The sequence below is a fragment of the Haliaeetus albicilla genome, chromosome 5 (assembly GCF_947461875.1).
Source record: "Haliaeetus albicilla chromosome 5, bHalAlb1.1, whole genome shotgun sequence".
NCBI classification, from domain to species: Eukaryota; Metazoa; Chordata; class Aves; order Accipitriformes; family Accipitridae; genus Haliaeetus; species Haliaeetus albicilla.
This window is the reverse complement of record NC_091487.1, coordinates 12,760,050-12,776,754: the sequence shown is the minus strand read 5'-3', so window position 1 is coordinate 12,776,754 and position 16,705 is coordinate 12,760,050. Positions and strand designations below refer to the sequence as shown.

The following is a 16,705-nucleotide window of genomic DNA, read 5'->3' as shown; positions in this document are numbered from 1 at the left end:
AAAAGGCCATGCTTCATTCAATCCCTAAGTTTCGCATATCATACATCCAATGATTTCTCAAAGCCAGTTTTAGGAGCAGGTTGGCATCTATCTTACTGTCAAGTTCAGAGACCTAAAGAAGCATATTATCTCTGCAGAACTGTACTGCTAAGAGCTAGACTTCAGTGTCTCCCATAGCACATTTGTTCTGGGCAGCACGGACAGGCTCATAGCCTAGATTCTATTCCCTACCTTGTGAGTTTTGCCAGCTTCCCTGGTGGATAATAGGAACCTTCTGCAGATCTTGTTTCTTAGGTCTGTCTCTAAGGATTCTTGCTTTAGGTCTAGGGTTCCCTGCTGCAGTTCCCGAAGTCAGCCAAGGTGGAACACGTTGGCATAACACAGACATAAATCACATCCTCAATCAATTGTTACAATGAAACTTCCTTCATGCTCTCTTCATACTGAATTTCACCAAATTTCATGCAGTTTTTCATTTAGAAAGTTAGTGTTGTGGGGAGTAGCACACCTCTTCTTGTATCCAGTATCTACAGTTTTTTGAGGACTTTAATGGGTCACAGTGACTTTCAGCTTGAGCTGGGTATTTTTGAAATCCAATGTCTGATGGACCCAACAATTAGACCTATCTCTGTGTACCCAGATGATTTGCATATCATTATCCTATTTGCTTTCTGCATTCAAGATTCTCATCATTCATTATTGATCTCTGTTAGTTTTACGAGTACCAACTTGTACAGAGTGAGTAAATATAAAGTAGTGATTCCCCAAATTCTTGAGTGGGTTGACCTGGGTCACCACTAAAACTTCTTGCAGATTTTCCTGCACTTTTTCCATCAAGCTTTTAAAAAGCACTGCAAAAGTTGTATACTTCTGTAAATCAAATACGGTCCACTTGTCAGTGCCTGATGGAGCATCGTTTGAGAATCACTGCTGCAGTAGAAATGTGTACATATTCTTGCTTTCGCAAAAAGAATAAATAATCTGACAACAATTGAAAATTAGTTTGTTTTTGTTTATTAACATTAGTATCATTGATCTCTTGGCTTATATTCAGCTTTTTTCCCAATAGCAGATTTACGGTATCTGAATTCGGTTGTCATGTTAAGCTCAAGAAATACTGGTAACAATTCTAACCACACTGTGGTGACTAGCAACAAAAAAAATATATATTTTTATTATTTTGAAAAATTATTTTGTGAAAACACAGCCAGGCAAGTAGAGAATATTGGAACGCTTGTCTTTCGTATTTAGTCCTGTATGCAAAGCTTTCACTACAATGGATCTGGATATGGCTTCAGGAATAATATTAGTAGGATCTAAGGCTTCGCCATACAACATCTCTAGAGGCAACTCTGCTTCTGTTCAGCCAAGTAAGAGATGTTTTTGGAAGCCATCCCAGGCAAGTGATTTTGCAAAATAAATGCATCTGCTTTGTATGAAGTGATAGCCAGGTATTGAGTGTGTTTCTTCCTTGGCAGTGACTCATAAAGTACTAACATGGATGACACTTGGGGAAGGAACCATCTTTTTTTCTTCTCATTATCCCAGTGTCTCTGCTGTAGTCCAGTTAAGTAAGGAGTATCTTTGGAAGTCATTTTCTGCCACTGGTTGGAAAACAGGAGCATGTCTTTTCAAAAGATAGTCAAGTCACAGGGGGAACTGTGTAGTAGGTTTTATATAATATTTGCGGTTTTGGTCCTGGTTTGGGGTGAAGGTCTTTTGCATTGCATAGTGCTAATGTAGTTTTGTTTCCCTCTGATATTGATGTGTTCATATCTAGGTTACTGCAAACAGCTGGAAGCACCTGAATTTCAGAAAAGAGGTTCTGAGAAAACCAGTATTAATAATGAACTGAGCAGAGATAATGGTAGATCTGAATGGCATTAGCAGAAAGCCAGGCCTTTTGAAGGTGTGGAACATGTGCATCTTCCATTGATGTCATTTGGTGCTATGGACACTCAGCATTTCTGCAGATCAGTCCTCTGGCTATTTTGGTTTGTACGTGAGCACATTCAGGGCTTATTGATGGCCTGTGTGAAAACAGTGGTCTTCATTGTAGAGAAGCCACGAAAGCAACCAGCCAGCTAGTAACATCACCTGTAATAGCTGTAACGTAAGTAGGGTTTTGTTCAGTTGTTTTTACATTCAGAATCAGTATGTCAAGAGCTAAGATGAGAAGAATTCATTTGATCACTGATGTTTTGACATTATAACAATGTGGCAAATTTATAAAAGGAAAATGGTTAGACTTACGTAGTAAATCCATTTTTGTCAAGCGTTAGGTGCTAGTTTCAGTAATCTTTCTCCCCAGAGGTGATCCCTCCACAAGTAGATGCTCACATTTAGTATCAGCCTTTGTCTTCAACAGGCCTGCACTGTGTGCTGTAACCTTTTTATTTATTACCTGGTAATTTGCACCAAAGCCAGCCATCTCGGGTATTTCTCCATGTTTTCTTGTGGTAGCAGCACTTTCCAAAGGGATGATCAGCAGTAAACTTGTCTTTACCTGTAGGCAGATGAAGGAGGAGGGCAGGCAAACAAGAAACAGGAGTTGAAGGTTTGCTGCTGTGACAGACTTACTGTGCTTGGGAGCAGTTTCCAAACACTGCTCAGAAAGGAGTAAACCTAAGCGGTGAGCAGGATGGGGTGACCCTTGCTAACCAGAAGTTCAGTGGGGTGTCAAGCTTGGAGTTTACAGTGAGGGTGTGGACTTGAGAGTAGCATGATAGTCAGGGCAAGTCCATCCTACAGTAATAGAAAAGTGAGAAACAAACCAATAAAGAATTGTGTTTTCCCATTGCAGAGGCTGGGGAACTAGGAAAGCAGGCTAAAATGCCATGATCGTTGTGCTAGAGTTTCATGTTTTGATATCATGAAGAATACAGGTTCTCTGTAGGCTCTGAGCTCAAGACTTGCTGTCACAGTGCATGCAGCCCTTTTCCCAGCTGAGCTAAAAGTCATCGGCTCAGATAGTCAAACTGGCTTTTTTCTTCACAGATACCAGCTAACAGAGAGAGGTAGGACACATATCTTTCTGCCACACTATATTTAATGCCTAGGTCATCAAGGCCACTTGTGGTCAACATTGCATTAAAACAGCATGTTCGGTATGTGTCCCGTCAGGAAGGGTGTCTCCTACAGAGTCAGCTGCATCAGTGTCAGGTTTGGATCTGAGTAAAGCTTCAGTGTAGCCTAATTAATGAATAGGGTCTGCTAAGGTCACAGTCCAAAGCAGGGATTGGTTGCATAAATTTCTATGCTTTTGTTTTAACAGGGAGTCTACACAAGATTTGTTTGGTATCTGAGCAACCAGTTCTAAAGCATCAAATCCCAAGCAGGAGGCAGGAAAGGCTTTTTTGATTCTGGAACAAAAGACTTCCAAATACCCTCCCAGCTCTGTATCCTTGGTGTGGTACAGTACAGTGCCACTTCTGCATGCATGAACTGAAAATGCTGAAAAGGTGAATAGATGCAGATCCAGACTACCAGCTGGAACTTGTCACCTCCCAAAGTGAGTGCTCAGTGCTGCTTAGCGCCCTCTGAAAGGCATAGCATTTGCTAAACAGAGCTTTTCCTTTTAAGTTGGAGGTGGGCAGAGCCAAGCTCTGTGTTACTCCTCCCCTCTTCTGCCTGGCTCTAGCTTGGAAAGTTACTCCCTCACCATCAGGGGCAGCAAGGCAATTCACTCCCCCTTTTTTTCTCTCCCCATCGTTCAAAAAAAGTGGAAAGAGGATGGGAACACATCAGAGTCCTGCTGTTTGAGCAGAGCATAGAGGATTGTGGTTCTCTTTTTGGCCCCAGTGGGCTTAGCTGCACAGTAGAGAGAGACGTGCCTAGTAACTCCCTAGCTTGTACAAGCAAAGATGCTGTTTGCAGGTGCAGCATGGGCTATTGCAGGACAAGGTCTGCTGTTAGCTGGCTTGTGTTGAGTGAGTGCCTCTGAGACTTGAGCAGTTAAAGGTCACTGCTGTGGCCACCACAGGGCAATACTGAGCCAGAGACCTCTGGTGATAAGAATATTTGCTGATATTACTTGAGAAAAAGCTCAAGCTCAGAAGCCAATATTTAACTGCCTCATGTCTCTCTAAACTGGTAAGAGGAGGAGATCTGATGTGAGTTGGCTGTTCTTCGTGTGGGCAATGCATCAGTACCACAGGCATATCGTTGCTAGGCATATCTAAGTATGTATGTAAGTGTAGCTGATACCATGTGGTACCAAAGAATTAGGACTTCAAGTTTTCACAGCATTCATGAGACAAGTGTTGTAGTGCCTGGCCATGCTGTCCTCCCCAACCCCCAGCTGCCTCCTGCTCTGTGCTTCCCCGGGGGCCTGATCTCACTGGGGAGCCAGGATTTACCGAGTCTCTTCCACAGTGAAGGACAGCTTGGATGCCGGCCGTGCTCTTCACCCATCACCATGCTGGTAGTGTGCTTCCCCTGCACCCTAAAAGCAGGGGTATAAGCAGCGCTGGAAGGGGCCAGTGGCAGACAAAAGTCTCAGGACAGGCTGTGCTGGGGGAGAATGCTTTATTCGTGAGAGAGGGAGTGGAGGGTGGAGTGTCTCCCACTGCACAGTCAATCTGGGGTGACGACCCTCAGGAGAAGCCGTAGTCTCCCAGGAGATCAGGCTGACTGGAGCAAAGGGTTATAAGGAGACACACCTTGAGTCTTTCACCTAGAGCTTGATACCATGGCCCTGGCTGATGGGGTGATAGCTTGCTGACCTGTCACGAAGGTTGGGATGATGTGGATGTGAACTGGCCGTCTCTGGCCAGCACCTTGTACAGAGCTCCAGTACCACAGCCGATGTTCTCCACAGTGAAGGCAACCTGAGTGATAGGTACGCTACCTTAGCTGCGCAGCTGGCATTTCACTTTGAAGGAAATGATCTGGTTTTACCCTTCAAAATATTCTACTCGGCGAGTGACTCACCTGGTCTGCCCTCCCAGCTTTACCTCAAGGCTGTCTCAGAAGGTGTTTTTCTGCCTGGGCGTTCTCAGTCTAACCACAGCCCTGGTGCTGCTGCTGGCAGGGAAGATGAGGTGGCAGCAAAGCTGAGTCAAACCTTGGGCATCTGAAGGAGGAGGCAAACCTGAGGGAGTGCCACGCTCTTCTTGCTCGCATGTGAGTGTTTCCCATTGCTAGCACTGAGAGCTCTGCAATGGCTCTCTGTCAGATGGCCGTGGCCCTACAGTGCTCTCCGTAGTTTTCCTAAGCTCCGTGGTCCCTAAGGTCCCAGCATCCCTCCTGCTGGGCAAGCCTGCAAATGTGTTGAAAGTGAAAGAAGCAATGTGCCCCTCTTTTCACAGAAGCAGTGGACAAGCAGTAACTCAGGTCACCTCCATTACTAGTTCAGGACTTTTGTCCAGCCTGCCTGTGGCCATAGCCCTGTCTGTGCATGTCATTCATGAAGGACTGAAATCAGTTTGATAGTCTGCATCCTTCTGTCTTGTCACTTTAAGTCACTAACCATCAATAGCTTTCCTTATTGCAAGAGTGGGAGAGAGCAGGAGAGCACTAGCAGATGGTTTTGGAGGAAAGGACGTTCAAAAACAGCTCCTCAAGGGACTTCATTCTCTCTCTTACTGTGAGTTAGAAATTACTTATCCTTTTAGGCTTTGCTTTAAAATGCTGCCTCAGACATTGTCAGGGAAATGACACTGCATTAAAAATATGAATGTGATGTAGTATAATGTGTTTATTATAATTTACTTGCACCATTAAAAAGAAGAACCCTAATGATTACAGAATAAAGCCTGAATATTAAGAGCATGATGCCAAAAAAACACCCTTACATCAAAACAGTAATTACCCCTGGGGCTGGAACAAAGGAGCAGAGGGACAATTTTGGCCAGGGGAGCTTTGCTGGCTGAGAGAGAAGATGGGGCTGCCCAGTATTCCAAACAGAGTCAGGGACTGTGGATACTGCCTGATCACTGGTGTGTGAGGTGGGAGGACTGGTGGGAGGACACACAATTTGCCCTCAAAGCCATGAGGCTGTGGGAGAGGAGCCGTGGCACTGGTGGCGAATGGTGCAGGAATTGGGGAGCCAAGCAGCAGGGAGGATGCTGTCCTCCTTGGAGCTGGAAGCTGCTCCCTGTCCTGGCTGAGGCGTGCAGCCCAGTGCTTTCTGCCTGGAAGCCTCTCTCTCCCCTTGGCCTGGTTCCACTGCTTTCCACAGAGGGCCCTAAGGGAAGGGCTTGGCTCGCCCTGATGCCTTGCTCATCTCCCTGTTGAGATCCATGGAGCTTCCTGCCCTCGTGTTTGCCTTAGGTGGGAAGTGCAGGGAAGGGGAGACAGGCTCATGGTCTCCCCTCATATCCCAGGCATGCAGGTGTCTTGCCATGGCTTGGAATGAGTTGCATCAGGCCTGAGTTGGGCAACTGAACTTTTCGGGCCTAATATGCTTTCCTGAAGGAGAAGGGTTGATTTGCACTGTGTTTCCCATTAGATTTGTAGTACAGGGAACATAACCTTACAATGGCTGGTGTGACTGAAGGAATAAGGGTCCTGACTTACTGGCTCAGACTCTTGCTGAAACCTCGCTCACAGAGCTGAAGCCCAAGCTTGAGACAGATCAAAGTCCCTTTCTGCCTTCCCTGCTTCTCTGAAGTGGGTCTCTGCCTCCCTCCTTGTTGACTCAGATCCATTCTGGTTAATTCTTGCATTTGCATTAGGAAGTGATTAATTTTTCCTACAGAAGAAAGAGGCAGGGTTGATGGCAGGGGATGTTTTGTGGTTTAGGGACAGACGAGAGATTGAAGTGATGTGGATGGGACCTTTTGCCTGGCTCAGCCACAAGTTCCTCAGAGAGCCTTGGATGCTCCGCTGTTTAAAAATCTATAAAATAAGGTTGGACTTGAAGCAGATGCTGCAAATAAATCAGATGTGATACACCGAGCATGGGAATTGCTGACCTATGCGATATGCAATTTAGACTAGATGACTAAACTCTTCTGATTTTAGCAATAATTCCTAAATGTGATGAGTTTCTCATCATTTGAGGCTTCTGAAGATTTACTTTGTTCATTTATATGGTCTTTCCACTTACCAACTAAACCACTGGGCAAAGAGATAACTGCCCTTGCAGAGGTCATCAGGGCAAGCGGGTGGAACTTTTTTATCCCAGCTGAACTTGGATCCATTTCTTTTAGCTGCAGTGAGGGATCTCTGATGTTTTTGCAAACTGTATTTCTGTTTTCTGCTCTGACTGCTGAGTTATGTTTTGCAAGAGAGCTCTGCTCCTTCTGTTCTTGTGCTACACGTGCATGTGTACCTGCTTGGTGGAAAGAGCAGGCGCAAGTCAGTGCAAGCAGCAGCCTTGCAATGCCATAAATGTGATTCTTGTGCGTGATAATAGAGGACAGTTTGATGTGGTCTGAGCAAGTAATAGGCAGAATTTCTTTTTCACACATGGTAGGTAGAGGAGAGACCACTGAAGCCAGGCTAGGAATTAATGGTGATCTAACCTCAGACAGCTGCTGACACCAACCAGTGATGGAAATACTGTTATTAACATAGGTGTTATGAAAGTTGGTTTGCAAGGATTTACAGTGCTGTTTAAATATTAAGCACATGGCATGGGTGCCTTGTTTGCCTAGTTGGGAGCATTGATCTGAAGATGGGGTGATGCAATGCACAATGATCTGCTGATGTCAATAGATTGGTTATATTGCAAGGCAAAAGCCCATACGACTTGCACACCAGACATAAGACAAATAGGGATTAGGAAACAAACCTGGCACCCTGGCTTGTTTCTAGTTTCTCTCTTTCCATGCCTCTGTGCTGGATCTCTGTCCTTGCTATTTTCAACTTCATTTTCAAACCAGCCTGTAATTGCAGCCCTGCCTATAGCCAAGGCCTCCTCTCCCGGCAGGTCTTGCTCTCAGTGGTTTCCTGCTTCCTTTTCTCCTTTACTTAATGACTGCCTTGGTTTGCAAGACTGGTTTGTCCACATGGAGGAGCCTGTTCAGTAACAGCCCTGTTTCTCTGCCGCTGAAACTGGATGAAACCCTTACCTATTTGCAGCAGATACTCTTTGTGCGGTGCTGAGCGTTAAGCTGATGTTAGGCTTGATATTCTATATCTACGCATATTCATGAAGCGAGTAATTTTCAGGTGTGCTTAATATCTGCATCTTCTGCCAAATTTAAGGTGCTCACCTCTGGTAAAGCTCAATATGAAGCTGTGACCGTGGCAAGAATAAGGATGTAGCTTTTATGGCAGGACAGTATGTCAGAGAGCAAGACTGAGACGAATGGTACAGTAAGGGATTTTTTAGACTATTTAAACCACCTAGTTTTGTGTTCATGTCAATTTAAATTCTTTAACTACTTAATATTTTGGGTAAAAGAAAACTGTTAAAGATCCCAAATCCATCTTTTAAACAAGTTACGCAAAATTACAGTAGACTTCAGCTCCTTCAGCAGACTCTAGACAGGCTAAACTTTTTAACTCCTGAAATAAGAGAGCTGCAGAGAGGAGTCAATTGCAAAGAGTCAAAAATAAAAGTAACCCAGTACTTCCTCTCTCCCCTTGCTTTCTGAATGAAAGTGTTTCAGGCCTTTTTTACCTGTCACAGCAGATAAAACCACTTTGTACTAAAAGGTGGGTGGTATATGATATTTTGTTTTGAAAGTGCTTGAGCAACACATAGGAAATATTTATTATATTTATCACTATTCCATGATAGAAAGTAGTTTTTTAGAGGAACTGGCTGTAACTAAGCTTTTCAGGAATGCTGGCTCTATATACTGCCTTTTATGCTTTTGAAAGCATTTCCTACAGATGAGTAATTTGCCTTGTGTGACTAGATTAACCTGTGCAGGTATGACGGAAGCTTTTAAGTATATATCCTTACCCCTGTGCTCTCGTGGTGTTAGGACTTGGTGAATCTTCTTTCCCACACCTTTGTGGCCAGCTCCCTGATTCCAGCACTGTCAGTCCTCTTCTGCAGAGACATCATGACTGTCCATGTTTGCTTTATTAAGCTTGGCAATGGTGTTGCAACTGGCACTAATTGGCATTTTTGCTGGCAGCCTTCGCCAAGAGACAGAGAACTGAATGGGCTGTGGAGCCTGCCCTCCACTGTGCTCCAAAGGTGGCAGAGGACGGAGTGATGCTGGCAAGTCAGTCTGAGGAAAGCTGATGCCGCTGTTGCTTGGTCTGTAAACAAAGGACTTCTGTTTCCAAAGCCGAGAAGCCCCAGCCTTTTTCCAAGCTGTGACTCTATTTGAAAAACAAGCCTGGACCCAGTTGGGTGAGTGATCTCTGTAGTCACCAGTGTAGTTTGCCCACAGTTACTCTCAGCCTCTCCAGATTAAGCATCCCAGACACATCAACAAGCCACACGTAGCGAGGTCTGTCAGTGACCTTCAGCAGAGTGATCCCAGCATGGGCTCGGCAATCGGCTTGACTTCTGTCCTAGAATAACAGGAGGGGCGCAGCAGTTAGCTGACTTTGGACGCATCACAACATATTGAGGGGACCCTTTCTGTTTGTTAAAGTGAATTACCCGCGAGCTGGTGGGAGGGCTGTAGGGAATCACAGGGGCAGCTTTGGCCTTGAATTCTTGTTTTGTTAACGGGCTCATTTTAAGGTGTAAGATGTCCTGCCCAGCCTGTCATGCTGTTCCAATGTGTAATTACCCTCACAGCTTGGGAGCTGGAGTGTCTTCCAGTGCTCAGTTCCACAGACCAACTCCCCACTGCTGAATCTCATTATGTCTTTGTCAGCAAGGCTGATAAACCTTTCTTCCCACCCCCAGCTGTGTCTCTTCCCCCACCTCAAGACACTTTCCCACGTGCAAGTTAGACCTGACTACTTTACTTCTTGTCTGTTTTGGAAGATGCTTCCACACCATTATTACAGAAGCAATGGGGAACATGTACCCAAATAAAGAATTTAGCAACACAGATTTTTTTAGATATTGTTTTAAATGGCTAAGCGAGGGCTTAGTTCTTTGGATTTCTATATTTTTATTATCAACAAGGTAGCTGAAGAGAACAGTTAAGAGTTGTTCTATGCTTTCCAGCAAGGGACCTAAATTTCCCATGGTAATTAGTTTGAGCATGTATCAGCTTGGTTTCTTGGGAAAAAGGAACATTTGCTCTTCTAGGAAACGTTTCCGTGCCATCAGTCTAAGAATAGCAATCTTTCTGTTGCATCTCAAATTTCAGATGTATGGCTTATCTTTTATTGTGCGTGCAGTATGGAGGTTATTTTGGATGAAATACCACTCTGTTCTGCTGAAGCATGAACATCTTACAGTGCCTCATTCTGTGGTTTTCTTTTTTTTTTTCCTAACCAAAATTAATTCATGAATAAAGAAATTTGTGCCGTGAACACGGCCTCTTCTCTCTGAGCGCATCAGTTCCTTGACGACCCCAAAGGGAACAACAGTGCTGGAATAGTTCAAGTGGCAAACAACTCCCTGGCTACAAATATAAGCACTGAAACAAAACCCTACAGTTTCACTTGCGGCTTCCAAGAACAGAGGCAAAGCTACAGTGCTGTGGCCTAGGAGATTTCTATCATTGCAATGCTGGTAGAGCCAGCAAAGCTCGCTCCCTGTAGAGCGGGCAGGGGCAGTGCCAGTTTTACAGGGAAGTAAGCAGCATGACTGCCCAGAATGCTGTAGAGTAAAGGTTGCAGAGCAAAGAACTGAAGCTGTACCCTTTGCTCAGGACTTTGATGTGTCTAAATGCAAGTGTTGGAGGCAGGACAGTACCCCTAAAGGGCTTTTTGATCTGGAGCAGCTGTGAGGATGTTTTATGTACCTTGGAGCATCTCAGAAGGGATAGGTGGGGGGGAAGGCTGGATATCTAAGCTACTCCTCTGGTACCCAAAGTGGACACCAAGACTGCCACAGCCCTCAGCTGAACCTAAGCCATCACATCCTGCCGGGGACTGGCAGTAGAGGGGCTGGAATCCACCAAAAAAAGCTATTCTAGGGTCCTGGGCCATTGCCATACTGACACAAATCCCTCTGGGCATAGCAGAGGGCAGGCACAAGGAGGCTGGCCCTCCTGCTCCACGCTACCCTCCTCACACCTCAGCAATCGCACAGAGGGGCTGCAGAGTGCATTCCTGCCTGGGCAGAAACATTTTTGGTCAGAGCAATGTGCGTACTCCTGCTCTCCTCTGCCTGACAACAAGCACCTTGACTCTCCAAGGAGAACGGAGGGAACTTTGCAAGGAAACCAACTGTTATTTATGCACATTTTAAAATACATTTCATTCAGCTACACATCCCTGCCAGCTTTGTTTAGGGAAGTTTCAATAGTATCTGGCTTCTCTTTGCCCTTGTGTACAAGATGAGGAAGTTTTCATCTGTGCCTTTAAAAAAAACCTCACATCCCTGCCAAGATGTATTAGGAGAGCTGTAAAAAAGGAGTCATCCTGTTCCAGGACCAGGAGGCTTATGTAACAGGGAAATCCTAACAAAAAGATACACCCCCATCCCACGCACACTTTTCCAAGGCACATGCCACTTCAGGGCTTTCAGTCGCTCGATTTGTATTTTGATCACATCTGCCACTGGTTTATTCATACGTATTTACAAATATGTTCTCCCACATACCCTCATTTGTACATGCCATAGAATGTTTTTATAAAATGCAGTGCGGACCTCACCTCACCACAAGGATCTTTAAATAAAATACATTGTAAAGTGCCAGATACAATTCTTTTAAAAAACACAGTTCTAATTAAAACAGATGCTTGGCCGCTGCCTTAGCAGCTTCATATACTGATACATTTTTAGCATAACAGTCTATTTCTGTCAGGTGAGCGGGAGGCTCTCATACCACCCCTCTAGCTCTCCAGTTTCAGGTCCAAAGGCTTTAGAAAATGAGGCAGAGGCAGATCATCCAGAGCCTCTGGGAAATGCTCAGGTGAAATGGTCCTGATCAAGACGCGCATGGCTCTGACAAACAGCGACGGGGGAGCTAAGCCCACCAGGCACAGGAACCTGTTCTCCCCCAGGAGGTCCTGCCACCGCTGCCGGTTGTCCAACAGTTGCTGTTTCATTGTGAACTGGAGGTCCTGAGGCACGAAGAAGAAGAGGCAGTCGAGGCAGAGGAGCTTGGCACGCACGTTAGCTGCAGGCGTGTGGGAAATCTGCTGCAGCAAGGTGTCGAGAGGGGTATTCCCGGCGCTGTCCTGCAAGCAGGGCGACGCACCGTGCCCGAGCAGCAGGAGCAAGCACTCGGGTCGCACCAGCTCGCAGGCCACGTGCAAGGCCGTCTTGCCGCCCTCCACGCGGCTGCAGCCCCGGCGGTCCAGGTGGCCGGCTCTGTCGCTCGGCGGGAAGGCTTGGAGAGCCTTGAGGATTCGGAAGAGGATGCGGACCCGGTCGTAGCGGACGGCCATGGCCAGGTGCGGGGCCGAGGACTGGCAGCAGCTGAAGCTTTGGCTGGGCACGGCCAGGGCGCTCTGGGGGAACTTAGTCAGCAGGTGCCGGGCGTAGGGCTGGTGGTCGTGCACCAGGGCGTAGAGCAGGGCCTCTGAGGGCGAGTACACGCTCACCTTGCCCCCGTCCTCCCAGTGGAAGACCTCCATGGTCCGCATGTCCTCCAGGAACCAGACGGGCAGCAGGTCCCTCACCGCCTGGTAGAAGGCGAAGGAGGATTTCTTGCACTGCTTCTGGGACTGGGCCCCGCGGCCGCCGACCCACCGGACGCTCCAGGGCATGGCGGGCTCCGCCGGGGGCTGCCTCCCACTTCGGCGCACAGAGGCCGCATCGGGCCCGGACCTGCGGGAGCGGGAAGGGCGGTCAGTACCGTGCGGCCGGGGCTCCCCGGGCTGCGCCCGCCGGCCTGCCCGACCCTCCGGCCGCCGGCCCGGGGCGGGGGGAGCAGGGGGCCGCGGCAGCCCCGCCGCACCGAACAACACCCCCGGTGCGGGGGACACCCCTACGCCGGTGCGCGAGAACCGCCTCCCCCCGGTGCACGGGACGCCCACGTCCCCGGCGCAGGGGACCCGCTCTTCCCCCCCCCGCCCATGCCCGGGACGCCCATATCGCCGGTGCCCGGGAACGGCCTCCGCTCGGTGCGCAGGACGTCCGTATCCCGGGGCACGGGAACGCCTCCGCCCCCCCTGCGCCGCCCGGCTGCCCCGCTCCCGGGTCGCCCCCGCCCGGCGCTCACCTCTCCGCCGTCCCCGCGGTGCCGCCGGCCGCTGCCCGTGGCCGCCGCAGCCGCAGCGGGGGGGGGGGGGGGGCGGGAGCGCGGCGCGCCGCCGCGGGGCCCTTTTATCCCCACCCCCCGCCCCGGGCGGTGAAGGTCGGTCAGGACCGGGGAACTGTCCAGCCGCCGCCGATTGGCGGCCGCCCCGGCTCCCCCGGGCGCCCATTGGCTGCGCCGGGAGGACGGGGCCCTGCACCATCGCGTGCGTCACGGGAGGCAAAGTTCCAAGAAACTTGGCTGCCGGCTCGGAGTCCCGGCGGGGGCGGGGCGGGGACTGACGGGGCAGGGGGGGGGGGGCATGGGGTCCCGGGGGTGAGGAGGGCCTGGGAGCATGGGATCCAGCGCTAGAGGGGCACGGGGGCCGGGGGGCACGGGGGCCTGGAGTCCGAGGCGCGGGGGGACCCTGGGGATATGGGGGTGTGGGGTGCAGACAGCACGGGGTCCCTGGGGATATGGGGGTGTGGGGGTGTGGGGTGCAGACAGCACCGAGTCCCTGGGGATATGGGGGTGTGGGGGTGTGGGGTGCAGACAGCACAGAGTCCCTGGGGATATGGGGGTGTGGGGGTGTGGGGTGCAGACAGCACAGAGTCCCTGGGGATATGGGGGTGTGGGGTGCAGACAGCACGGGGTCCCTGGGGATATGGGGGTGTGGGGGTGTGGGGTGCAGACAGCACGGGGTCCCTGGGGATATGGGGGTGTGGGGGTGTGGGGTGCAGACAGCACAGAGTCCCTGGGGATATGGGGGTGTGGGGTGCAGACAGCACGGGGTCCCTGGGGATATGGGCTCCTGGGGGATATGGGGTGCAGACAGCATGGGGTCCGTGGGGTTACAGGGTGCTGAGTCTATGGGGTCCAGGGCACACAGGGACGTGGATGCATGGGGGCATGGCGGCTGGGCCACAGGGAGACCTGTGCGCAGGGGCTTTGGGACACCCAGGCTCCTGGGCGTCGGAGGGGGCAGACGCGCAGCGCCCTGCGCGCACGGGGTCCCAGGCAGGCGGTGTCACACCTCCCTGCCCGCCCTGGCAGGGCCCAGCCGGACCCACGCCAGTTCTCGGCTTCACCCCCTGCCCGCGGCCGGCGGCGGCTGTGGGCTCCCACGTGTGTGCGCACACGTGCTCGCTGCAAAACTCGTGGCTCTCGCTCGTCTCCCAGATAGTGACATTTGCCTGCAGCCCTTCCTGCTGACGGTCACCCAACAGGTTTTGGCTACAGAGGAGCAAGGAGAGGGTCATGGTGTGGGGTGAGCCCGGCACTGCGGGCAGCCCTGCACCAGGGGCTCCCCCCTGGGGTGCCTGCAGTCCCTTGGCCCTAAAATGCACCTGTACAGGTAACGGCCACGCGTTGGTAAAGCAAGTGCTGTCATTATTGAGATCTCCTCTCTCATAAGGCCTCCTTACTGACAGCAAATCCTGGGATCTGCTCCATCCTTATCCCTCCCCAAGGCGGGTTCAGAGCATTTCCCTCTTGCACACTGTGTGTTTGCCCCCCAGCATCTCCCCCTCTTGCAGCCATCGCTCTCTCAATCAGGAAGGCGCAATCAGACTCTCCGCAGGCGGCCGATGCCAGTCGCTGTCAGGTTCGTGGCGAACACCTCTGGTTTCTCCGTCCTTGCGGTTCCCCCAGCATTCTCCTCGCCAGAGCGGGAGCACAGCTGCTGCCGACCGCTGCTGGAACAGGCGACGCTTTCCACGTGTCCCAGCACGACGTGGGGGACAGCACGCACTGGGGGGGCTCGCCAGGCGTCTGCTGAAATGCCCCCCCTTCCTTGCAGCCCTCTCTGTGAAGCCGCCCGGGTGGCAGGGAGGGAGCCGGCAGCATGCTGCCAGCCCTCCCCTTGACCCCGATGAGAACGAAGCTGGCGAGGAACAACCGCTGCCTTTGTCACGCCTCTTCTGAACCGCCATTCAGCCAGGGAAACAATGCTTAAACTGTGCTCGGTTCGCTTTGTAACTTCTTCCCTGCCACGCGATGCTCACACCAAAACCCGGGGGTCCGTGCGAGGGTATGTGGGCAGGTGGGTGAGCCGGGCAGGACACTGCACGCCACTGTCACACTCAGAAACTCTTGGTGACCACATCTGAGGGAAGAGAAATCAGGGTAACATGTGCTGAGCTGCACTGCCGGTGAGAATTACGTCCAGCATTTGTCACTGCGATTCGTCATCTGAGGATCCCCGCGGATCCACCACAGTTCCTGGCGTCTCGGATGTCAGCCGCGGCACGGAAAATCCTCTTTCATCCCTCGTGTCCGATTCCGGATGAAAACTCATTAAAGGCAGCCACTGCCACCACTCCCTGCTATCGCTGGGGCACTCGCCTGTCAGCCGCATCCTATTACTGCAGGCATGGGATAATTTGTACCAAAGCACAGGATCAAAAGAAGTGGTTTAAAAATAGCTAATTCTATAGCCCTTCCTTTGTGTCCGGCGCAGCCTCACCCGCCCGTGCCTCGGTGCCTGTCGCTGATGACAGCGGTACCTGCCGCATCTCTGCGTGCCACCTGCGCCGGGAGGTGGCCCTGCCTGACTACAAATCCCAAATTCTTTCCCTGCCGTCGCCGGGACATTGCCATCAATTTGGATGTCCAGCATGGTGATGAGCCAGGTTGCCCAGCCCTTTCCACTCATCTTCCACACATGCCTGGGCAAGGCAAGTGGTGCCGGAGCCCAAAGGCAGGCGATTAATGTAGTCACAAAGCCAAATTGGATTTTGTGTAGGAAATTCATGTCTTTGGCGTGGAAGCAGGACTGTTTTTCTCAGGCCAAGCTCTCCTATGGAGGTGGGGGGACCAGCTACAACCATAGGGTGCTTCGGTACCCAGCACTGGATTAAAAATAGACCAGAGTGTGCTGAGTGCTCGCGGCCTCACAGCCGGTGGGTAACCCAGAGGCTGGCCCCTGTCTGCAAAATATATCTGTCACATACATTCGAAGCAGGAGCCTGCCTGTAGGAAAGGCAGCCTGTTTGTGGGTTGCACTGGAGAAAAAGTATTGCATTTGCCCCCAGAATTGTTTACAGCGTGCCCAGCACTAGTGACAAAACACAACAGCCCAGAAAGGTTTTAATTTTGTGATACCTATTTTACGTGCAGACCCACGGACATGACTTGTTTGTTTGCAGTCTGGACTGCTTTTAATCACTTTGAATTAAGTAACTGATCTTATTACTGATCCGACTATGAGAGGGCTTATCACAGGTTCCTTGGCACATGACGAAGATTAATCCGTTGGTGTGACCATGTCTGAGTAATGTGACGTGTCCTCTCAGACCTATTTTTTTCTTCACTCTCCTCCAGGACATTGATCCTTTGGTTTCTCCAGCCAGTGACCAAGTAAAACCCGCTTAACGCTACCAAAACCCAGACACGTAATGGGACAAAGGGAAAAGCTCTGCCATTTCTTGTGGCAGGCATAATTTGTTTCCTGAGGTTTTCATTAAATTGAGGGCAGGATCATATTGACTTAATGGACACGATCGTGGGTGTAATTAAAAGCAATCTGCAAGTAGGTAGTATCA

At 50.3% G+C, this 16,705-nt stretch overlaps 1 protein-coding gene across 1 annotated transcript; it reads right to left on the bottom strand.

Moving 5' to 3' along the window:
- Positions 1–11,500: 11,500 nt before the first annotated feature.
- ANKRD9 (ankyrin repeat domain 9) lies at positions 11,501–13,401 on the bottom strand. Its single transcript, XM_069783427.1, is given in 3 exon segments — positions 11,501–12,754; positions 13,149–13,212; positions 13,215–13,401. Coding segments are annotated over 3 exon segments (1,176 nt in total). The 5' UTR covers positions 13,387–13,401; the 3' UTR covers positions 11,501–11,814.
- Positions 13,402–16,705: the final 3,304 nt, after the last annotated feature.